General features: G+C 45.7%; 1 protein-coding gene across 1 annotated transcript in view; it reads left to right on the top strand.

The window, feature by feature from the left end:
- LOC139266054 (collagen alpha-5(IV) chain-like) overlaps positions 1–24,480 on the top strand; it is a 369,608-nt gene that overhangs the window by 188,081 nt on the left and 157,047 nt on the right. The window contains exons 2-9 of the mRNA XM_070883888.1: positions 8,965–9,021; positions 11,705–11,794; positions 14,759–14,803; positions 16,430–16,474; positions 18,034–18,096; positions 18,303–18,356; positions 19,265–19,291; positions 21,044–21,121. Of these exons, the coding sequence (XP_070739989.1) occupies positions 8,965–9,021; positions 11,705–11,794; positions 14,759–14,803; positions 16,430–16,474; positions 18,034–18,096; positions 18,303–18,356; positions 19,265–19,291; positions 21,044–21,121 (459 nt within the window). The remainder of the gene's footprint in view (positions 1–8,964; positions 9,022–11,704; positions 11,795–14,758; positions 14,804–16,429; positions 16,475–18,033; positions 18,097–18,302; positions 18,357–19,264; positions 19,292–21,043; positions 21,122–24,480) is intronic.

Here is a 24,480-nt window from a genome sequence, read left to right as displayed (position 1 = left end):
GGACCGAGATGAGGAGAAACTTCTTCACCCAGAGAATTGTGAACCTGTGGAATTCTCTACCACAGAAAGTTGTTGAGGCCAGTTCGTTAGATATATTCAAAAGGGAGTTAGATGTGGCCCTTACGGCTAAAGGGATCAAGGGGTACGGAGAGAAAGCAGGAATGGGGAACTGAAGTTGCATGATCAGCCATGATCATATTGAATGGTGGTGCAGGCTCAAAGGGCCGAATGGCCTGCTCCTGCACCTATTTTCTATGTTTCTATGTTTCTATGTCACAGTCAGACAGGTACAACAAATACAGGGAATAAAGTATGATCAGCAGAGAATGTCTGGTCAGGAAATCAGAGCACTGTTGATGATGTTATTCGAAAACATTCGTACCCTATTACTAAACCATTGCAATATGGCCTGAGGCAGAGGATGAATGATTTCATGATGCAGGTAATTTTATACCAAGCTGATGATAATGGAGGACCAGGAGCTTAGGTGTGGCTGGCATCTAATGTTGTGCAAACCTATTAATAACCTTGAAATGCTCCTGTCCGGGAGATTACACTGCTGTGAGGTACTTAACTGCGAGCAATCATGAAGCCTTCCCCTTTGTGAGGCCTGCTCAGCAGGTGCATTTATTTTAAAGCTGATTGAAGAAGTAATACAGAGTTTACAGGCAGGCAAGTGAGGTAACATTGGGCCCAGGTTTCGGCCTCAGTTGCTCCTGATTTTTTGGAGCAACTGGTGTAGAACGGAGTATCTTAGAAATTCAAAATTCTCGTCATTTAGTTTGCTCCAGTTCTAGTCAGTTAGAACAGTTTCACTTTGGAACAGAATTTTTTTTTTCAAAAGGGGGCGTGTCCGGCCACTTACGCCTGTTTTCAAAGTTTCGTCAGTGAAAACTTACTCCAAACTAACTTAGAATGGAGTAAGTGAAGATTTTTGTACGCTCGAAAAAACCTTGTCTACACTTTAGAAAATCAGGCGTAGGTTACAAATCAGGCATCGGGAATGGGGGGGGGGTTTAAAGGGAAGTTTACAAACATTAAACACTTCAGTTTTACAAATAAAGAGCCATCTTCAATAATAAATGATAAAAACATCAATAAATCAACCAATAAATCAATCAAAAAAAATTGATAAGAAATTTTAAAAAATTTTAAATCAATAAATAAAACATTTTCGACTTATCGACTGCAGCACCGGGAGCCCTCCAACAGCGTGCTGGGATGCCACCCCCGCCAGTGTGTCTCTGTCAGTGTCTCTATCTCTCTGTCTGTCTGTGTGTCTCTCATTCTCTGTGTCAGTGTCTGTGTTTCTGACAGCGAGGGGAGGGGGAGGAGGGGGCTAGAGGGACAGAAGGGGGGCAGGGGGAGGGGAGGGGAGGGCAGGGGGAGGGGGGAGAGATGGGGGGGAGGAAAAGGGGGGAAGGAGGGGAAGGGGAAGGGGGGAGGAGAAGGGGAAGGGGGAGGAGAAGGGGAAGGGGGAGGGGAGGGGGGGAAGGGGGAGGAGGAGAAGGGGAAAGGGGAAAGGAGAAGGGGAAAGGGGGGAGGGGAAAGGGGGAGGGGAAAGGAGAAAGGGGGAAAGGAGAAGGGGGGGAAAGGAGAGGAGAGGAGGGGAAGGAGAAGGGGGGAAGGAGAAGGGGGAGGAGAAGGGGGGAAGAAGGAGAAGAAGAAGGAGAAGGGGGGGAAAGGAGAAGGGGGGAAAGGAGAAGAAGGGGGAAAGGAGAAGAAGGGAGGGGAAGGAGAAGGGGGGGAGAAGGAGAAGAGGGGGGAAAGGAGAAGGGGGGAAGGAGAAGAGGGGGGGAGGAGAAGAGGGGGGGGAAGGAGAAGAGGGGGGAAAGGAGAAGGGGGGAAGGAGAAGAGGGGGGGAGGAGAAGAGGGGGGGGGAAGGAGAAGAGGGGGGGGAAGGAGAAGAGGTGGGGGGAGGCTGAACGGGCCGAGCCCAAGACTTCGGGCAGGGCCCGTCCCCAGCACCAGATTTACAGGTAGGTGGCGTTGGGTTGGGTCGGGTCCGGGGTCGGGGGGAGCGCGGGTTGGGGTTGGGGGGGCGGAGGGAGATCGGTTCGGTTTGGGTCGGAGGGAGGGAGGGAGAGGGAGGGAAGTCAGGTCGGGTGGGGGGGGGGGAGGGAGCGTGGGTCGGGTTGGGTCGGGTCGGAGGGAGAGAGGGAGAGGGAGGTCAGGTCGGAGGGGGGGGGGGGAGCGCGGGTCGGGTTGGGTCGGGTCCGGGTGGGATGGGGGGGGGGGGTCGGGAGCACGGGTCGGGTCGGGGGGGGGTGGTGGTGGGAGGGAGGTCAGTTCGGTTCGGGTCGGGGGGGAGGGAGAGGGAGGTCAGGTCAGGTGGGGGGAGCGCGGGTCGGGTCGGGTCCGGGGGTGGGCGGGAAGTGGGAGTCGAGTCGCATTGGGAGGAAGCAGGAGCTGGGCGTGGGAGGCAGCCTAATGCACACAGCCCAGTGAGGCCATTCGGCCAGGGCTAAGGGCTGCGTGCTTCGGGCCCCTCCCACACAGTTTTGGGCGCCTGGAGCTACTGCACATGCGCGCCCGCTGTAGCGCGCATGTGCAGAGGCCCCGGCACTGTTTTCAGCGCAGGGACCTAGCTCCGCCCCCAACTGCTCATGCTGCGCCGCGCCTGACTTCAGAGGACCTGCAGGGAGCCGGAGAATCTGTAAGTTTTTTTTAGGCGCACTTTGTGGCGCGAAAAACGGGCGTCCAGGTCGGGACTGCGCTATTCTAGGCGCGGCCCGAAACTTGGGCCCTTTGTAACTATTCTGTTCCTAACACAGATGAGGCTACACACAGGGAGGTTAAAGGAACAGTGACCTCAGTCTTTAATAAGACACTCCAAAGTGAGGAACAGGCCTTAGGGGCCGGCTTATATACAGTGCTCGCAAGGGATGCTGGGATCCCTTGGGACTTCAGGGGATGAGCTCCCTAGTGGCGGAACATGGGAGTGCATGCTTTACAGATACACAACATCACTCGACCCCAAAAGTCAAAGTGAAAACTATTTACAAGGTGAGGCGGTCGGGAGCCTTTCTTTCCCTGGTGGACCGCCTCGGTACAAATGTCTGTTCTGGTGTGTTGGCTGTGCCCTCGCTGGGCTGGTGTGTTGTTGGCCCTGCAGGGCTGCTGGGTGAGCCTGGCCTTGCTGGGCTGTTGGGCGTGATGGGTTCGATTTCCTGGTCCGGCGTGGTGTCGTTGATCCTTTGGGTGTGTGTTGTGGGTTCGAAAAAGGTGGTGTCTGCTGTGGGTTGCTCAGGGCAGTCTGTGAACCGCAGTCTCGTTTGGTCCAGGTGCTTTCTGCAAATTTGTCTATTGTCTAGTTTGACTACAAACACCCTACTCCCTTCTTTAGCTATCACCGTGCCCGTGATCCACTTGGGACCATGTTCATAGTTTAGCACATACACAGGGTCATTCAGATCAATTTCCCGTGACACAGTGGTGCGACCATCGTTTACATTTTGTTGCTGCCGCCTGCTCTCTACCTGATCATGCAGGTTGGGGTGAACCAGCGAGAGTCTGGTTTTAAGTGTCCTTTTCATGAGTAGCTCAGCCGGGAGCACCCCTGTGAGCGAGTGGGGTCTCGTGCGGTAGCTGAGCAGTACTCAGGACAGGCGGGTTTGGAGTGAGCCTTCTGTGACTCGTTTAAGGCTCTGTTTGATTGTTTGTACTGCCCGCTCTGCCTGCCCATTGGAGGCTGGTTTAAACGGGGCCCAGGTGACATGTTTGATCACATTACGGGTCATGAATTCTTTAAATTTGGCACTGGTGAAACATGACCCGTTGTCACTGACCAGTATGTCAGGCAGGCCGTGGGTGGCAAACATGGCCCTCAGGCTTTCAATGGTGGCGGTGGCGGTGCTTCCCGACATTATTTCACATTCAATCCATTTTGAAAAAGCATCCACCACCACCAGGAACATTTTACCAAGAAACGGGCCCGCATAGTCGATATGGATCCTCGACCATGGTCTGGAGGGCCAGGACCACAAACTTAGTGGTGCCTCTCTGGGCACGTTGCTCAACTGAGCACATACGCTGCATTGCCGTACACAGGACTCTAAGTCAGAGTCGATACCGGGCCACGACACGTGGGATCTGGCTATCGCTTTCATCATTACTATACCCGGGTGTGTGCTGTGGAGATCTGAGATGAATATCTCCCTGCCCTTTTTTGGTAGCACTACGCAGTTACCCCACAACAGGCAGTCTGCCTGAATGGACAGCTCGTCCTTTCGCTGCTGGAACGGCTTGATTGGCTCATGCATTTCAACGGGGATGCTGGCCCAGCTCCCATGCAGTACACAGTTTTTTACTAGTGACAGCAGAGGATCTTGGCTGGTCCAAGTCCTAATCTGGTGGGCCGTGGCAGGTGAGTTATCATTTTCAAACGCTTCCATGATCATCAACAAGTCTGCGGGCAGCGCCACCATCAACAAGTTTGCAGACTGCACCATTTCCACCCCCGTGGTGGACAATGGTAGCCGACTGAGAGCATCCGCACAGTTCTCAATGCCTGGCCTGTGGCGGATGGTATAGTTATATGCTGACAGCGTCGCAAATAGGTCGCCTGCCTTAGGTAGCGGGTATTGGTCCTGTAGCGAGAAACGATTAATAGTTACTTTATAATCGCCGCAAATCTTGACCGTGTCATCACTTTTGAGTACTGGGACAATCAGGCAGGCCCACTCGCTGAATTCCACTGGGGAGATGATGCCCTTGAGTTGCAGCCTGTCCAGCTCGACTTCCACTCTCTCCCTCATCATGTGAGATACTGCTCGCACCTTGTGGTGAATGGGTCGTGCCTCTGGGACCAAGTGGATCCACACCTTCGCCCTGGAAAAGTTTCCAATGCCTGGCTCAAAAAGAGAAGGAAATTTGTTAAGAACCTGGGTACATGAGGCCTCATCGACATGTGATAGTGCTCGGATGTCATCCCAGTTCCAGCAAATTTTGCCCAGCCAGCTCCTTCCAAGCAATGTGGGGCCGTCGCCCAGGACAATCCAGAGTGGCAGTTCGTGCACCGTGCCCTTGTAGGTGACCGTCTGCTGAACCTTCGCTGCACTCCCTCAATAGCAAGAATGTCCTTCCTCAAGTTAGGTGACCAAAACTGTACACAATATTCCAGGTGTGGCCTCACCAAGGCCCTGTACAACTGTAGTAACATCTCCCTGCCCCTGTACTCAAATCCCCTCGCTATGAAGGCCAACATGCCATTTGCCTTCTTAACCGCCTGCTGTACCTGCATGCCAACCTTCAATGACTGATGTACCATGACACCCAGGTCTCGTTGCACCTCCCCTTTTCCTAATCTGTCACCATTCAGATAATAGTCTGTCTCTCTGTTTTTACCACCAAAGTGGATAACCTCATATTTATCCACATTATACTTCATCTGCCATGCATATGACCACTCACCTAACCTATCCAAGTCGCTCTGCAGCCTCATAGCATCCTCCTCGTAGCTCACACTGCCACCCAACTTAGTGTCATCCGCAAATTTGGAGATACTACATTTAATCCCCTCGTCTAAATCATTAATGTACAATGTAAACAGCTGGGGCCCCAGCACAGAACCTTGCGGTACCCCACTAGTCACTGCCTGCCATTCTGAAAAGTACCCATTTACTCCTACTCTTTGCTTCCTGTCTGCCAACCAGTTTTCAATCCACGTCAGCACACTACCCCCAATCCCATGTGCTTTAACTTTGCACATTAATCTCTTGTGTGGGACCTTGTCGAAAGCCTTCTGAAAGTCCAAATACACCACATCAACTGGTTCTCCCTTGTCCACTCTACTGGAAATATCCTCAAAAAATTCCAGAAGATTTGTCAAGCATGATTTCCCTTTCACAAATCCATGCTGACTTGGACTTAACATGTCACCTCTTTCCAAAAGCGCTGCTATGACATCATTAATAATTGATTCCATCATTTTACCCACTACCGATGTCAGGCTGACCAGTCTATAATTCCCTGTTTTCTCTCTCCCTCCTTTTTTAAAAAGTGGGGTTACATTGGCTACCCTCCACTCGATAGGAACTGATCCAGAGTCAATGGAATGTTGGAAAATGACTGTCAATGCATCCGCTATTTCCAAGGCCACCTTCTTAAGTACTCTGGGATGCAGTCCATCAGGCCCTGGGGATTTATCGGCCTTCAATCCCATCAATTTCCCCAACACAATTTCCCAACTAGTAAAGATTTCCCTCAGTTCCTCCTTCTTACTAGACCCTCTGACCCCTTTTATATCAGGAACGTTGTTTGTGTCCTCCTTAGTGAATACCGAATCAAAGTACTTGTTCAATTGGTCTGCCATTTCTTTGTTCCCAGTTATGACTTCCCCTGATTCTGACTGCAGTTCCATGGCTACGGGTAAGCCATTCAATTTTACGTTTAGCATTATAGGTGGACATTTCGTCGAAAATGTGTGCACCCCGTGTACTTCAGCATCTGCTTCCTCTCTCTGATGTTCGAAATTGCTTTGATCCACCATGGACTGATCTTCCTCTGCCACGTGGTGGTTAGCAGGTTTTGCAGAGCTTGCAGCTTGTTTGCAAGTCGTTGAACGTGCTCCATTGTTCCACAGCTCTTGCAAACATACCCTTTGAAGCGGCATGAATAGGCTGAATGGAAGCCTCCACAATGCCAACAAGGTACGAATTGCCTTGCATTCATCCTTTGTTGGGGACTCTGATTCATCTGGATCACCTGAGGCCTGCTGGCAGTTGCAGACTCGTGGGTTCTGCCCTGTACATTTCTGCTCGCAAATATAGTTCCAGTTACTTTATGAACATTGCTAGCACTTGTCTGCTGAGAGATTTGTTTGGTGTTATCACTGGTGGATATAAACGCCTGTGCTATCGCAATGCCCTTACTGAGGGTCGGTGTCTCTACAGTCAAAAGTTTTCGTAGGATGGTCTCGTGGCCAATGCCCAGTACAAAAATGTCTCTGAGCATTTGCTCCAGGTAGCCATCAAACTCACATTGTCCTGCAAATCGCCTTAGCTCGGCGACGTAGCTCACCACTTCCTGACCTTCAGATCGCTGGCACGTGTAGAACCGATACCTCGCCATCAGCACGCTCTCCCTCGGGTTAAGATGCTCCCGAACCAGTGTATACAGCTCCTCATATGACTTATCCATGGGTTTCACCAGAGCCAGAAGATTTTTCATGAGGCTGTAGGTCGGTGCCCCGCAGACCGTGAGGAGGACCGCTCTCCTTTTTGCAGCGTTTCCTTCTCCGTCCAGCTCGTTGGCTACAAAGTACTGGTCTAGCCGTTCGACATAGGCTTCCCAGTCCTCACCCTCCGAGAACTTCTCCAGGATGCCCACAGTTTGCTGCACCTTTGCGTTGGATTTGTATTCTCGCCGCCAGTTATTGTGTTCCTAACACAGATGAGGCTGCACACAGGGAGGTTAAAGTAACAGTGACATCAGTCTTTATTAAGACACTCCAGAGTGAGGAACAGGCCTTAGGGGCCGGCTTATATACAGTGCTCCCAAGGGATGCTGGGATGCCTTGGGACTTCAGAGGATGAGCTCCCTGGTGGCGGAACATAGGAGTGCATGCTTTACAGATACACAACAGTAACCAGGAATAACTTGTCTGTCTCTCCGATGACCATAATTTGCACATTTCACAGCGGTAGCGATACACTGAAACCTGTTGTCCAGAACTGGATCAGCTCAAGATCTTTTTCTTCTCCTGCCACATTTAAAAGGGAATCTGCTGACATTCGCATTTTCCTATCGGTTAAGGGAGTCACGGAGCTAAATATTCACAGGAGCTCTGTGGCTCACAATAAAAGAAGGACCAAGATACCCTGATGAATTTAATACTTTACCAACTGCTAATGGGATTTTTAAAAGTAGCAACCAGTCCAGTGACAGACAAAGATGGACAGAGCCAGCAGCAACAACAACTTACATTTATATAGCCCTTTAATGCACTAAAACAAGAAGAAAAAACCAGCAACAAAGAGTGAAAGGAATAGTTCATGCGCCACAGATGGGAATACTATTTGTAAAAATTTCCCATTAAAACAAAGAAAAATATCAAAACTTATTAGTTATATTATGGGCCAGACCCGTGGCCCTGCACGGCAGATCATTGCACTTTCAAGGGGAGGGAAGGGAACAATTTTAGTTATGGTATAATTAGAGTAGAATGTATGCAAGTGTTGTTGGAGTGAACCAACTGAGAAATAATGGAGGCGATCTTCGATTGCCACCGGAAACGGGCATGAAACCGGCGTGGGCAGGCCTGAACCATCTTTGGGTTCGGGACTTGTTTAAATGCTGCCAGCGAGTTGGGGTGCCATATGGGCAAATGGGCATGCCCACTGCAGACCGCTGGTGGTGAGGGGCACAAATTGGCTGGCCCCCACACTGAGTGTTTCTCCGTGGGGGGGGGGGGGGTCCATGTCTCTATATTGGAAGGTGGCAATTGCCTGGACTATTTCTCGGTGTCAAAGGCTGGTATTCATCCAGCACCCAGAGCTGGGAATTTCTCTGCAATGTTTCTCGGTGCTCCATGTTTGGAGAATGTTGTTGGTAATTACGTAGAATGTTCTGCAATGTTAGGTCGAGCCATGTGCCAAAATTAGCCACAAAGGACACAAAGAGGCAGTTAAGACAGTTTTATTTTAAAAGGTTGATGCGGTACTGATGCTCTGTCACTAGATGCTGCTAGTATGTTTATTAAGTCCTGTATCATCACACATTTACAATGCACTTACTTTCCACTTTGATGCAGTCAAGCTGACATTGGACTGCTGAAAATTGTGCAACAGTGCCTGAAAGGACTCCAAACTTCAGAATAGTTTAACCTTGATATTTAGTTCCAAATGACTTGACTCTAGTGACCTTTGTGCTTAATCTCACATGACTGGGTCACACAGTACTATAAAGTTTAATAGCTTGCAAAATGTTCCTTTTTTTTATACTTTTCATGTCTGTTTGTTTCAGGCCTGTATATGTAGTGGTAAATCAAAATGTCACTGCGATGGAGTGAAAGGCAATAAGGTAAGACTGCCTGTGTTTTCCACAAACCAATGCACACTTCATGGATTGAAAACCAAGGAACTGCCAATTGTGATCTAAGTTAAACATATTCAGCAGATGTCTTCTTAATTCAGTAATATCCCAAATGATTGCACTTTTTACAGAGACCATATACTAGGTAAAGGCAGATGCAGGATGACTGAGCTATGTCTCACTGCCAGCTCCTGTAAATACACAGTATGAGCTGATTACATTTTAGACACAACACAGCAGAGTTGGTTGAGATCAGGGCAAGCTGGGACTTTCTTTCAATGCTCTCCTTTTCCTATCTTTGGCGACTCCTGAAGGCCGTGTGTTGGTACTGCACCCAACTTGTCACTTGTTCCTGTATGATCTCTTAGACATTGAGGTGCAGAGTTTTCGCCATGATTCCCCGACCTCCTGCTGTAGCTTCGGTGTGAACCCCAGAGAAGCAGTGTTGTAAATGAAATGGCACTAACTCCATGGGTGTAACGGGAGCCTGTGCTGGCTACACCCAAGCACACACGAATGCACCAAAGGTCATTTTATTTGTTCAAATCATATCCGATCCATAAGGGACCTGCCGCACATCTATTCACTCAATAAAGAGGAGCCCTCCCCGTGAGCAACAAGGACAGTGCACGGAGGAGATATATGTAGCTGGAAAGAAGAAATACACGGGCAGGTATCATATCTGCTACATGGGAAAGCACCTGGGGAGAAACACTCAGCAGCAGAGATGATGGAAAAATAAAAAGGGTATCATTAAGGGAACAATCCCTCTGAAAAACTCAGGAAAGGAGATGTAATTTGTTGGTAGGATTATGTTGTCAACAGCGGAAATCCCTGAAAATGATGTGGTCTTATGTGGAAGTTAGTGATGGTGAGGTCAAGAGGACACTTGTCATTATTGTGAGAGGAGGGGGAAGAGGTAAGAGCAAAGGAATGTGTTAGATGCGGTTGATGCCTTTACTGACCATAGATTAGAGTAAATAGTGGAGAAAATAACATTTTGAAAACTCTGATGTGTTTAAGTGGAGTCATCAGAACAGATACAATGGAGAAGAAATTAAGAGAAAGTAACAGAATTTTTACAGCAAGAGAAGTGGGAATATACATAACCAAAGTAGTGAAAGTTTGTGAACTTGTAATAAAGATTTGTGGAAAGCCCTCTGCCAAAGATGGAGAGGGAAGTCCAAGAAGGGGAGGGAAGAGTTGTAGATGGGAGCCTAAAGATAAGGGACAGAGAGAAATAAAAATTTTACTTTTCCAGAATGGAGTGAAAGCAGGAAGCTGCACCAACACAATTGTCCGCGCAGTAGAGGGAGAGATCGAGGAGCTGCCCTGAGTACATTGGAACAATCAGTTATTCCACAGATCCTACATAGCTGGGGTCTGTGATATATTCCTTACAACATCACAAACACACAGACTACATAAGATGGCTCTCACTGGAAACTTGTCATCGTCACATGACACTTTTGTTGTTAAACATCACCAGTTGCATTACCACAGTAGTCCATTAGGTGGAGCTATATTACAGGGCCCATGTAAGTTCCCTGAGCAACATCCTTGATTTGAAGACAGCATTTGGAATTAAAAGAAAACTAGTTGAGGGGAAGAACAAGTTCACCCAAGCAGCTGTGGGTGATGGTAAATGGAGGCTTCAGTCACTCTTAGAAACTATAGTTTAGTGTTTGGTAGTAGAAGGTTATGAGAGAGTATTCATTTTTATGTTGCCTTAAACTCATACAATGTAAGTTACACACAATTAATTTGCAGATTTAAAAAAAAACATTTGGTTGAAAATTGGGTTTCCTGTCCGAAATATTTTCTTCATAGTGAAAGGGAAAACTGTATTCAGCTGAATTATCAAATCAGATGAGAAGATTAAGAGTGTTATTTTCGTGTCCTGCCTCGAAAACGTTGGTCAGGCTAGAAGCAGGCAATTTGTAGAAAACCACTCACTGCTTTGATATCATACTGTCCTGTTCCTATTACCACATGGGTGGGAGTGCTGTCCTTGTGTTTTTATGCAGTACAGGTACACGGGTAATAAATTGGTATCAATTCATGCTGTAAGTGCGTGAATCCCGATCACTGCCCCCTCCCTCTATCGATCGCTCGCCCATCCCGCTCCTGGTCGCACTCCAAAGGCCCATAATTTAACTCCTCTTGGCCGACGTGCTGCCTGCCAATTCCCAGCAGGTGTCTACAGTTAGTTGATCTCACGTAAATGAGGCCCGAGGCCCAATATTGGGTGGGCCTTGAGCCCAGTTCAAGCTGGCAGATCAACGCAAATCAGTTTCGAGGCCGGTATATTAGATTTGCCCATAGTGGCAAGTTTGCTATGAAAGTTTTGCGTGAAATGCACACCCCACGTGCCATATTTAGCATTTAATAGATTATTAATGTTAGGCTAAAGGGTCTGTAGTTGTCTGGTTTTAGATTTGTCACTCTCTTTTAAACGTAGGTATGCTACTTGATCCGAGCTTGCAGACCTCACTTCTGTCCAGCAACTCCTTTATGATGATATCCAGTGCCACACAGATTTTATTTTTACCTCCTTCAGAGTATTAAGATATATACCATGTGACGAGGGGTTTTGTTAGCCTTAACTCTATTTAACTTTTCAAGTACTTCTGCAAGACTGACTTCAAAATCCTCTTCCATTTCATTGCAGGGTGAACGAGGCTTCCCTGGTCTGCAGGGTTCACCCGGAGTTCCTGGGTTTCCGGGTCCAGAGGGCCCACTTGGCCAAGTAGGTGCCAAGGTGAGTCAGCTCCAAAGAGACCACGATGCAGCTAAGGACAAGGAAAGGAGTTATAATAACGAAGCTTGTTATAATTGAGAATTGTAACAACAAATAGCAACAATCATCTTGAAAATGAGTATTTACCTTCCGGGTGATAAGGTGTAACTTACTGTACTTCCTAATGTAACTTAACCATCAATAGTAATTAAATAATCAAAATAGAACATAAAATCATAGAATCATTTGAATTTGCGGCACATTTGGCCTCCACATGCTATAGGGCTAGAAATTACGCTGCGCGTTTGGGGTGATAACTTTTGTGGGAGCGCAAAAGTATCGCCGGGCACTACGCAATTCAATCGGACGTGAACTTCAGGTTTAGCGCTCCAGGAAGGGCGTGGAGCATAAATCAAGCGCTCCCAGTTACCTTGGAGCGCTAAGCGGAGCAAGAGGGGCGTTAGCGGCAGAGCGCTGCACAATGTCCCGTGCGGCACTTTCCTTCCCTCCCTTTAAGGAACGGGCCATTGCTGACGTGATTGGAAGGTAAGGGCTTCGACTGGTCGACGACGGAACCTGTGGCCCCTGAAGATCAGCCCCAAGCATTCGAACAGAGTGCAGGGTTGATCAGTCGCGACAGGAGAACATCAAAACGCAGCACCGTGGGGTGACAATAAATGTTGGCCAACAATGCCTTTAATTAGTGCTCCCCGAGCGGCAGGCTGAGCCCACAACACCTTCTGCAGCTGCCGCTGTTGATGCCCGGCAACGCTGCGGTGGGCGAAAATGAATTTAGGATCCGGGGCGGTAGCGGGGCACTGCGTAATGGATGATGTCACGATCTCTGGGGTGCAGGGTTGGAGGCGTTAAGGTTTACCGCAAGCGCTAACCTGCCAAGGTCACAGCTGTTGGTACTTTTGCCGGCGGAAAGCCGTTAGCGCCCCGTTGTCGCCCCTCCCAGAGGCGCTAACGGGTGGTGCAAAGGAGGCCAATATCTCCCCCTAGGTCCACAATCCCGTTACATTAATATACAGTAATGTTTTCTTGTGATGTTTCCACTATATTGTATGTATTTGATAAAATTCGCACCAAATTATCGAGATAATTCTGTGAAGCTCTGTTGTTCGTGTCGAGTCTCGCTGTGGCTTGGAGAATGCAGCCCAGCTACAATCTGCACTAGCAACAGAACCGTGCTAATCAACTTTTATTTCTGTAGAGAAATGCTTGCGTGCCAGCCTCGCTGGTGAGACACGTTAAACCACTTTCTCCTATAAACTACTTGAGCTGTAACAGTTTTCTGCTGGTGTGGCACATCACTTGGCATTTTCCACCCCCAGCACTGAAGCAGGAGAACCTTGAAGAAGTGTGCTAGCTCGATCTCGTGGGCTTCCCTCAGAGCAAGCCTACTAAAAATTCACAGCGCACTCCCAGCGCCCGTGAAGGAACAGGAAATAGCTCACAGCGCCACTTGATAAAGGCTGCAGCTGCCATTTAAAGGTGCTGATTAATATCTGGTGACAACAGAGGACAAAATGGCTGCAACGAGGATCAGGTTAAACTTGTACAGGTGCCATTAAAAGAGCATTGGTCTACCAGGCAACCTCCCCTATGGACAAATGCCCATGCTGCTAGGTAGGAGGTGACGGAGTGAACGATGTTTCCAAAATACAGAAAATCTGTAAACAAATGAGGAAGCAAATTAATAGCCTCATGAAGATAGGGGCAGCCAACATTATACTTAAGGTTAGATTTCTCACAGAGTCTGAGAAACCAGCGAAGCAAACATTTGGGGAGCGCAACATCTGTAGGTTATTTGCAAGGACAGTCTCTCGGGATTTCCCCGGATCAACTTAAATAAATATTCCCGACAATCTTCCTGCTGATTCACCGACCAGTGTTGCGAATTTGTCAAAGGGGCAGGGTGGGACTCAAAGTCAGTAGGGTCACCAGGCCCTGATAACATGCTCCCTCATCTTTTGCTGGGAGTCGGATAGAGGAGATATCAGAGGCCCCAGTCACCACTCTTCAATCCTTCTTAAATATACAAATTGTGCCAAGGGGCTGGAGGTATGGGTTTGTCGTAATGAGAAGTTGGTAACAACAGAACTGTTACTAATTCGGTTTTGTTGTAAGTACCTTCTCAGGCTCAGTGGTATCGGTCACTCCTATGATCTGTCGGAGCAGCTTACTTTTACAGGAATGGACTCACATGGCCCTAGATGATAGTTTAACCTGGGGTGTAACAATAATACCCCCTTGCAACCTGAATCAGATACTCATGTCTAGCACACACGTGTTTCTTCAATCTCTCTGAAGACAGATCAAGCAAACAAGGCTAGATACACAATTATTTCACAGTAAGGTGAAGGCAGCAGTTATGATCAGTGACTTAATTCAGTCAATACAATTTATCCTTACGTAAGCAACACATTGGATGTGAGTTTTTTTAAATTCTTGAGATAATGTAATGAATGGCTTATTATTTATCGTCAGTGAGGAAACAATATCAAAGTTAGTGCAATATCATCTTAAATACCAAGCCTCTTTTTTGTTTTACTTGTGTGAATATGCTGTGCTTTAAATCACAGCATTTAAAGATATCTATTTTTACCCAAACATTTCTGTGGAAAAATGGTCAAAAGACCATTCCAGAGTAAAGAAAAATGAAAAATATATCTTTCAAATTCAATCAGAGCTGCCACTCAACCATATACCTTAAAAGATATAAAATATGTTTGTATTTGAATTGATTGGCTTGATACCCTATCTGGGAAAAAGATCATCCGAAATGTTTTTGGAAGAATCCAATTGGTGCCTATTGTTAATCACCTTCCCTACACTGGGTTACAGAGTTCCAAAGACTGTTACAGTGAAAAGTTTGTCATGAAGGCTGGTTTAATGAATTTATTACTAATTTATTACTAGATTTTTTCATAGTCAAATGTGAACGTATTACAACTTTTTTTTTCATTGTAATGTTAACAGGGAAATCGTGGATTTTCTGGACCTCCAGGAATGAAAGGTTTGAGGGTAAGCGTTTCTATGCTGAGCAGACAGGATAGCAAATACAGAATTAACACCTGCTTCCGAACTGATCTTCCAGTGATTCTGTTACATTTTTACTTTGATATTTCCCTCAGTTTTAATATCACAGGGCACTCCTGTAAGCAAATTCTTCCCGCCCTACAAACTAGATTTCATCTTTACTTGTCCATTATCGAGGTAAACGTTGCAAACTCATTGGTTGAACAGAGATGTGAATGTGAAGAATAAGCACTATTTCCGATCATGTCTTAGGAAATAAACAATTATGCAGTTCTATTAAGAAGTAAGCAGATAAATGAATAGAAAGAGAAAACAATAGATTTACAATAATCGTGTATTTAACTATACCAGGATATATAAAATAGCAGTCATTTTTCCTGCACTAACTCCCATTAAAAACTGAACCTTAAAGCATACTTCCTTACATGTGGGTTATTACTGACTGACCAAGGTGTCTCTGGCCTAACGCTGATAACTTCAAAATAACTGCTGGCTATGAGAAAGTCAGCCTCAGATATACTATTAAAAGTCTTTTGAAGTTATACTGCAGCAAAAGAGGTTTTACAATTTATCCTTCGAACTCGATCAGAGCAGCCAATCAAACATATACTTTAAAGATACAAAAGTATTTGAATTGAATGGCTTGACGCCCTACCTGGGAACAAATCATCCCACCCCACCTGAATGTTGTTGTGAGAATCCAGTTGGTGCCTATTATTAATTACCCTTTGAACACAATGTACCACTAAGTGGGTACAGAGTTTTAATTTACTTATGTACATCTCCCTGACATCTAAATCACTCAGTTGTGTGAGTATAGGGGTAGATATTTACCTTCCTGCTTGACCATAAAATTGGTATTGTAGATCAGCCACATATTATAGAAACAATCCAAATGGCATTAAATGAAAATTGGGTAATTTCTGTAACAAGCAATTGGTCCAAAATGCTAGTTTTATGTCCAGGTGGCAGGTTATAGAGTGTATGAAAAAGCCTATGCAATTTCTCTTTAAGTGAATCTTAATTTTTAATCCTGTATGGGCTAAGACCCAAGAAAAAGTAACAAAATAATACATAGCTGACAAAAATGCTTCATTTTAACAGCTTTGCATTTTACAGCTAAATGATCATAAGAAATGGATGATTACTCAAATCCACCTGGCGGTTTCCTAGATAATTAATGCCACTGTCGTCTTGGAGCAAGAAAGGAATCAGCTTCACGCCCAACAAGTCTTGGAGATTCAACGATCGAAAGTGTTGTACTTACTTCAGACTGTCCATCTTATGGGCATGACTAGGATCATAGACAACTGTCAGCCATAAGAGCATGACTAGGTACCAGACAACTGTCAGATTGGAATCTGACCCCAAAAGCCTCACCCATAACTGATTGACAACTCTAAAATTAACATAGAAATTTCATATAAGCAAATTAGCATTTTCTTATATCAATAATGTGCAGTGTGATTTCACCCTACAGGTGTAGAAGTGGGTGTGTTACCAAATATATGTTCCAGTTTGTGTTTGCATCATCATAACGCCTGTACAGTGCACAGTCTGTGATGTAACAACTGTATCACTTTCTAATTCCACTACTTTTCATTTCCGTAGGGACCTCTAGGTTTACCAGGCTATCCGGGGAATTCTGCTGTTCCAGTAAGTAAATAAAAATGACAAGATTTTTTTCCCCCACGAAACACTACATGCAATGCCAGAGTTTCTTCCTTCACAGGATACACACAGTGTAAAACTCCCAGAGAAAATCTGAAATAAATACAAGTTAAGGCTTTGAAACAGGATCATGTGATAGGATGACATTTCTCCCCAGTGTCCTTGCCAATATTTATCCCTCAACCAACATTACGTTGCTTTTTGTGGGATCTTGCTATGCGCAATTTGGCTACTATGTTTCCCACATTGCAACAGTGACTGCACTTCAAATGTACTTGATTGGTTGTGAAGTGTTTTGGGACGTTCTGAGGTCGTGAAAGGAACTATATAAGTGCAAGTTATTTCGTCTATCTTTCTTTCTTGTATATAGCACAGGTTAGAATCACAATAAAGTTTCTCCATAGCATGGATTAGATACAGGGTAAAGCCCTCGCACAATATGGGTTAGATACAAGATAAAGGTCCCATAGGCTATGGGAAAAACAAAGGGTAAATTTCTCATATGGCATAAGTTAGATACAAAGTAATTATTCCTATAGTTACACTGTCCAAACAAGTTTAATTCTGTCAGTGATAGGAAACAGCAGTGGTGAGCATGCACTCCACCAGGCATCCAATTCTCCCCTGTCATGCTCAGTATCATCAGAAGATACTGTGGGACCAGGAGAGGTGCATTCATCTCATCTCACCTCATCGCCTCCTGTTCTCCTTATCATTGGCTGCTAATCTTCTCTCTACCTCAGTGCTTGGGCCGTATACAATGGATACATCTGTTCTCGAGTTCTGCCTTCGCTGAGGCATGCATCTCGTAATGCTTTACTGCTTTAAATAAAAATGGGCTACATACCACAAGGTCAACTTGATCACTTGATGCACATTGGTGTTAGCCATCAAATTTGGCTTCTATAATTTATAAAGTCTGCTGAACCCACATTGGCCTGAGATTACCAGTGAGAGTCAGATTAGAACCTGGAGCAGCTCCTGCGACTAGGGAGAATTATTTTCTATTTCAGCTGCTGAATGAGGGTGGTACCAGAGCAAAACGAACAAAATTGGTTCATGATATTCTCGTACTGCGAAATGTGCCTTAACTCCAACCTCAGAGATGACTAGGTACCGTGATATTTCTGTTTTTCACTCTAGCCATCACTATGGCTTATCTAAATGTGAATGACCTGAGCTATGGACAGTTTTGCACCATGTCCTGTCCACTGAGACCTAGGTGCAGGCTGAGCTAATTCGTTTCACTAAAGAGCTGCATAGCCAAGAGAGAGAGGGCTGTCCTCCCATCAGTCTACAGTGGACATTTTGCCCAGAACTACAAGGACAGTATGCAGCAACCAATCCTTACACCTTTGTATCGTTTGCACCTCATTTTATATACTGATTACTTTAGCTTCCATTGCCCTTTTACCATTGCATTAGTACAATCTAGCCTGGCTGATCAGCTCGAATAATCATACTTTCAGTGTTGACATCAGAACATGTCTTACTGTGCATTAGTAAGTTTCTGAGATAAACTCCAACATACTTTTTCTGTCTAGGGCATCCCTGGAGAGGATGGTCCGCTCGGTCCTAAAGGTATACCAGGGTGCAATGGCACAAAGGTAAGCCCAGTCTTAAAATATCAATTTGTCAAAAAAAATGGCTAGCATTTGAGTGCAGACATGAGCTGCTTTGCTAATCAGGAATTACTCAGAATTTTCATTATAATTTGCTGTTAATCTGAGAGCGTTAGAGGCATGTAAACACTTGCAAACCACTCCTGCTTTACAGGGTGTATATAATAAATTGTAAGTTCTTTCTTTTACAGGGTGACCCTGGTTTTCCAGGAATTCCTGCCTCAGGGGGACTTATAGGACTTCAAGTATGTACTTTTCAAAACTTACTGAAAACAATGCTATCTAGGGTTTTTACTTACACTCTCCCTGGTTACTGTCCCTTTACATTGTGCACCAGGTCACTTCTCCACAGACAGCACAGGACAGTGCAGAATAGTACAAAAATAGTACAATGAGATGGCTGCAGTCTGTGCAAGTCACACCATCAGGCCAAGAGCAAATACTGCTTACAGAGCTGAGAGACTGCAGCTTTTCCCAATCCCATTGGCCTTTGTGTTGACTAACTATTCAGTTTAAATGGTTTCTTCCAACCTGTCATGTATCTCACATTGCTGTATATAACTGTATCTTACCATGCTATACATGACTGTAACTGGATATGACCTGTAACAATAAGCATACCTTACCACCAGGGGTGCACTTGCAGGAGACACTCCATACCTGTCCCACTGAGGTATATAAAGGGAGGTCTCAGGCAAGTGTAGCACGGGAGAGCTGGAATTAAAGGTGCAGGTCCTGAGTGACCTTGACTTCAGCATGTGTCTCGTGTAAGTCAGTACATTAGAGTCAGGACTTAACACAACCAGTAAAATTCAATGGGGGTAATATTGACTTTGTGCAATTGTGTTAAATGGGTGATAGCGAATTGGCAGTCTGATTTACATCTCTCCTGATTTTAATATCCATTGACTTCAGTGGAAATTAAAATGGGGAGAGACGTATAACGGGCTGCCGCTTCACTATCCCCCATCTTACACATCACACAAAGTCGCAATTACCCCCAATCATTTTAAACGACTGAGAACAATGTCAATACTTCCAACAGGAGCTAAAAGTTAAATTCCCATGTAAATCCTCTTTACCTATTTTCAAACTTTTGAAGCATTTTTTTGACAAATGTCTGAATTATACTTTTCTAAATATTAATTTTCAGGGACGTCCAGGATTGCCGGGACAAAAGGTATGTCATTCAGTAAGATGAAGGTCTTATTTACAAAATAAGTTAATTCTGCCTATTGATGTGCCTAAAGAGAGAATTTGATTGCCTAAAGCTTATGCAAAAACTCATAAACATGACTTTGACAAGCCTTGATCTGCGCGAGCTGAGGCTGCAAAGTGAAACGTACAGCTAGCTTCCAACACATTAAAACACATTACATCAACTTAAAAACACATTAAAATATATTGCAGTAACTTACCTCCAGTTATTAAAGCCGGTCCCACTACCCCCGCCCCTAGCCCTCGCCGAAGGGCTAGCCGGTCTGCTTGCCGAGCCTGCCCCGAGCCCCTTGCTGGTGTCAGTCCAGCTCCAGCTCCCCAACATCTCCCTCTCCAGCTCCGAGTACCTTACCGCTCCCCCAAAGCCCCCCCAGGTCCGAGTATGTTGCCGGTCCCGGTCCCCCGCCCCTAACCCTGGCCGAATGGTTTGCCGGTCTGCTCCCCCGCCCAACCCTGGCCCCGAGTGCCGTACCGGTCCGCTCCCCCACCCCTAGCCCAGGCCGAGGGACCTCGTGGTCCACTCCCCCATCCCTATCCCAGGCCGAATGGCCACCTCCCTCCCGGTCCCCACACCTAACTACACCCGAAAGGCTTCCCCCACCCCCCTCTATACCCCCCACACCCCTCCCCCCTCCAACTCTCTCTCCCCCCCACCTCTCTCTCCCCCTCCACCTCTCTCTCCCCCTCCACCTCTCTCTCCCGCTCCACCTCTCTCTCCCCCTCCACCTCTCTCTCCCCCCCACCTCTCTCTCCCCCTCCACCTCTCTCTCCACCCCCACCTCTCTCCCCCTCTCTCTTACCTTTCCTGCTGCTGCTGTCCGGGCATCTGCTGCACTTACCTGTGGCCGATTTCCTTACCAGCGCTGATTTCTTCAACTCTCCAGAAGGTTTTTCTGCAGAGGCCACATGCGCTGGCCTAAGCAGAACTGGAGTAACTCTCAGCTGGCCAAACTTGCGGAAATGGCCAGAATTGGCGCGGGTGGCAGGTTATGCCCCCTTTGGCTGAAAAACAAACTTACCTAAAAAATCGTAGCTAACTGAGTTACGCTGGTGCAAATTGATTGGGGAAACTGTGTTTTTTTTAACTTAGGCCAAAAAAAGCAGTCTGCTCCAAAAAAAACGCCGCAAATCACTGGGGAAAATTGAGCCCATGGACTATACGGTAAAGGTTAACACAGCGACAATGAGCGAGAAAATATTCATGACCCATAAAGTGTGATGAAAACTGACACTGAGATTAATAGTGACGATGAATATCCACACATAGTTTGACAGGGTGAATATGCACACACAGAAAGACTGAGTTTGAATATTCATACACACACTGACTTTGACTGCATTTTCACACACAGACAGTCAGGGTTAATAATATAGAGCAACAGTGAAGATAATATTCTCGTAAAGACATTTCAGGCATATGTTATTCATGTCAATAATAAATTCTTGCTTTTGGAAACATCCATTGCCAACTGAAGAGTAAATAGCTTCTGAAGTGCAAGTCATGTCAGCCTAGTACCGTCTTAGTTTTGCTGACTGTATCGAGAAGTCTTACTTATTCACCAGGGTACGGATTACTTACGTAGCTGTATACAGTTCCTGTTTATTCAGCAGGATAAGAGTCACTTGACATCACTGTATGAAGTTGCTGTTTTTTTTCAGCAGGTGGAATTTTAATGCCATAACTTTTATTTTTACAATATGTTTATCTCTAAAGGGTGAACCAGCTCAAAATGTTCCGTTACATCCAGGAGAGAAAGGCAACCGTGGATCTCCAGGTCATCGAGGACCTCTAGTAAGTGAAACCTTCCAAAGGTGTGTATTAACATCTGGTATGTTTGACAAACAGGATGAGACAGACCATATGGGAGATATAAAATATAAGAGAGTTTCTTTGGTACTTTCGAAACATAGAAACACAGAAAATAGGTGCAGGAGCAGGCCATTCGGCCCTTCGAGCCTGCACCACCATTCAATACGATCATGGCTGATCATTCCCTCAGTACCCCTTTCCTGCTTTCTCTCCATACCCCTTGATCCCTTTAGCCGTAAGGGCCATATCTAACTCCCTCTTGAATATATCCAATGAACTGGCATCAACAACTCTCTGCGGTAGGGAATTCCACAGGTTAACAACTCTCTGAGTGAAGAAGTTTCTCCTCATCTGAGTCCTAAATGGCTTACCCCTTATCCTTAGACTGTGTCCCCTGGTTCTGGACTTCCCCAACATCGGGAACATTCTTCCTGCATCTAACCTGTCCAGTCCCGTCAGAATTTTATAAGTTTCTATGAGATCCCCCCTCATCCTTCTAAACTCCAGTGAATAAAGGCCCAGTCGAGCAGTCTCTCATAGAAACATAGAAACATAGAAAATAGGTGCAGGAGTAGGCCATTCGGCCCTTCGAGCCTGTACCAACATTCAATGAGTTCATGGCTGAACATACAACTTCAGTACCCCATTCCTGCTTTCTCGCCATACCCCTTGATCCCCCTAGTAGTAAGGACTACATCTAACTTCACCTCATATTTCAGTCCAGCCATCCCTGGAATCAGTCTGGTGAACCTTCGCTGCAATTCCTCAATAGCAAGAACGTCCTTCCTCAGATTAGGAGACCAAAACTGAACACAATATTCCAGGTGAGGTCTCACCAAGGCCCTATACAACTGCAGTAAGACCTTCCTGCTCCTATACTCAAAACCCCTAGCTATGAAGGCCAACATACCATTTGCCTTCTTCACTGCCTGCTGTACCTGCATGCCAACATTCAATGACTGATATACCATGAAAGCCAGGTCTCGTTGCACCTCTCCTTTTCCTAATCTGCCTCCATTCAGATAATATTCTGCCTTCGTGTTTTTGCCACCAAAGTGGATAACCTCACATTTATCCACATTGTACTGCATCTGCCATGCATTTGCCCACTCACCTAACCTGTCCAAGCCACCCTGCAACCTCTTAGTGTCATTCTCACAGCTCACACCGCCACCCAGTTTAGTGTCATCTGCAAACTTGGAGATATTACACACAATTCCTTCATCCAAATCATTAATGTATATTATAAATAGCTGGGGTCCCAGCACTGAGCCCTGCGGCACCTCACTAGTCACTGCCTGCCATTCTGAAAAGGACCCATTTATCCCGACTCTCTGCTTCCTGTCTGCCAACCAGTTCTCTATCCACGTCAGTACATTACCCCCAATACCATGTGCTTTGATTTTGCACATCAATCTCATGTGGGACCTTATCAAAAGCCTTTTGAAAGTCGAAATACACCACATCCACTGGTTCTCCCTTGTCCACTCTACTAGTTACATCCTCAAAAAATTCCAGAAGATTTTTCAAGTATTATTTCCCCTTCATAAATCCATGTTGACTTGGACCAATCTTGTCACTGCTTTCGAAATGCGCTGTTATTTCATCCTTAATAATTGATTCCAACATTTTCCCCACTATTGATGTAAGGCTAACCGGTCTATAATTACCCATTTTCTTTCTACCTCCTTTTTTAAAAAGTGGTGTTACATTAGCTACCCTCCAGTCCATAGGAACTGATCCAGAGTCGATAGACTGTTGGAAAATGATCACCAATGCATCCACAATTTCTAGGGCCACTTCCTTAAGTACTCTGGGATGCAGACTATCAGGCCCCGGGGATTTATCGGCCTTCAATCCCATCAATTTCCCGAACACAATTTCCTACCTAATAAGGATAACCTTCAGTTCCTCCTTCTCACTAGACCCTCGGTCCCCTAGTACTTCCAGAACGTTATTTGTGTCTTCCTTCGTGAAGACAGAACCAAAGTATTTGTTCAACTAGTCTGCCATTTCTTTGTTCCCCATTATAAATTCACCTGAATCTGACTGCAAGGGATCTACGTTTGTCTTCACTAATCTTTTTCTCTTCACAAATCTATAGAAGCTTTTGCAGTCAGTTTTTATGTTCCCGGCAAGCTTCTTCTCATACTCCATTTTCCCCCTCCTAATTAAACCCTTAGTCCTCCTCTGCTGAATTCTAAAGTTCACCCAGTCCTCAGGTTTGCTGCTTTTTCTGGCCAATTTATATGCTTCCTCCTTGGATTTAACACTATCCTTAATTTCCCTTGTTAGCCACAGTTGAGCCACCTTCCCCGTTTTATTTTTACTCCAGACAGGAATGTACAATTGTTGAAGTTCATCCATGTGATCTTTAAATGTTTGCCATTGACTATCCACTGTCAACCCTTTAAATATCATTTGCCAGTCTATTCTATCCAATTCACGCCTCATACCGTCGAAGTTACCTTTCCTTAAGTTCAGGACCCTCGTCTCTGAATTAACTGTGTCACTCTCCATCTTAATAAATAATTCTACCATATTATGGGCAGATGTAATGGATTAGACACTGGTGCCAGCAGCTTTTGATTGACAACCCACGATATAACTGCAGATGGAACCCAAATGTTCCCCTCTTACCTCCTCACTGAGCAATTGGGCCAGAAATTGCTGGGATTATAATGATGCCATTATTAGTTCATTAAAAAAAACAGTAATTTGTAGAGTGGAAGAGATCCGCCATGAGTTCTAATTCTCCGCAAATTGAAGCTCTATTTGCGCCGCTCCACCGTTAGCCTCGCCAAAGCCAATAGTAGTCCCTTTACACCGTGAGGCTCCTCATTGAAGTTAATGGTGACCATGAGATTGCTGGATTTGCAGCGTTAATACTAATTATTCCCGTCGCAGCCATTTAGGGCTGGTAATTAATGTCGTCGAGGACCTTATTGATGACATGATTTATGATACCTGTACTGGCATGACACTTAACCTCATCCGTATTTATACTGTTACACTGGAGCCCTGAACGGCAAAAATGGTGTTGAGCTGGTCTGTGGTGCCGGCTTGCTTGTGCCAATAGCTCAGAAAGCAGGGCACATTGAATCTTACAAGGGAGTTCCCGCTCCTAATTTGAATAAGATTCTGGCATATGAAAAGCTTGCCCAGTGTACCTGGCTGCAAATGAGATATCAAAAGGAAGGCAAAGGTTTGCGAACTCCTCATTTTTACACGCATCTCTTGTGGGGCTTCTCAACCATCAACAGTCCTCTGGGAGATACCATTTCAATGCATTGTGCACAACCATTGCCCTTTGGTGCACACCTTTTCATTGCACCCAAATT

Source organism: Pristiophorus japonicus, chromosome 6, assembly GCF_044704955.1.
Source record: "Pristiophorus japonicus isolate sPriJap1 chromosome 6, sPriJap1.hap1, whole genome shotgun sequence".
NCBI lineage: Eukaryota > Metazoa > Chordata > Chondrichthyes > Pristiophoridae > Pristiophorus > Pristiophorus japonicus.
The sequence above is the reverse complement of the archived record's forward strand: the minus strand, read 5'-3'. Positions and strand labels throughout refer to the sequence as shown.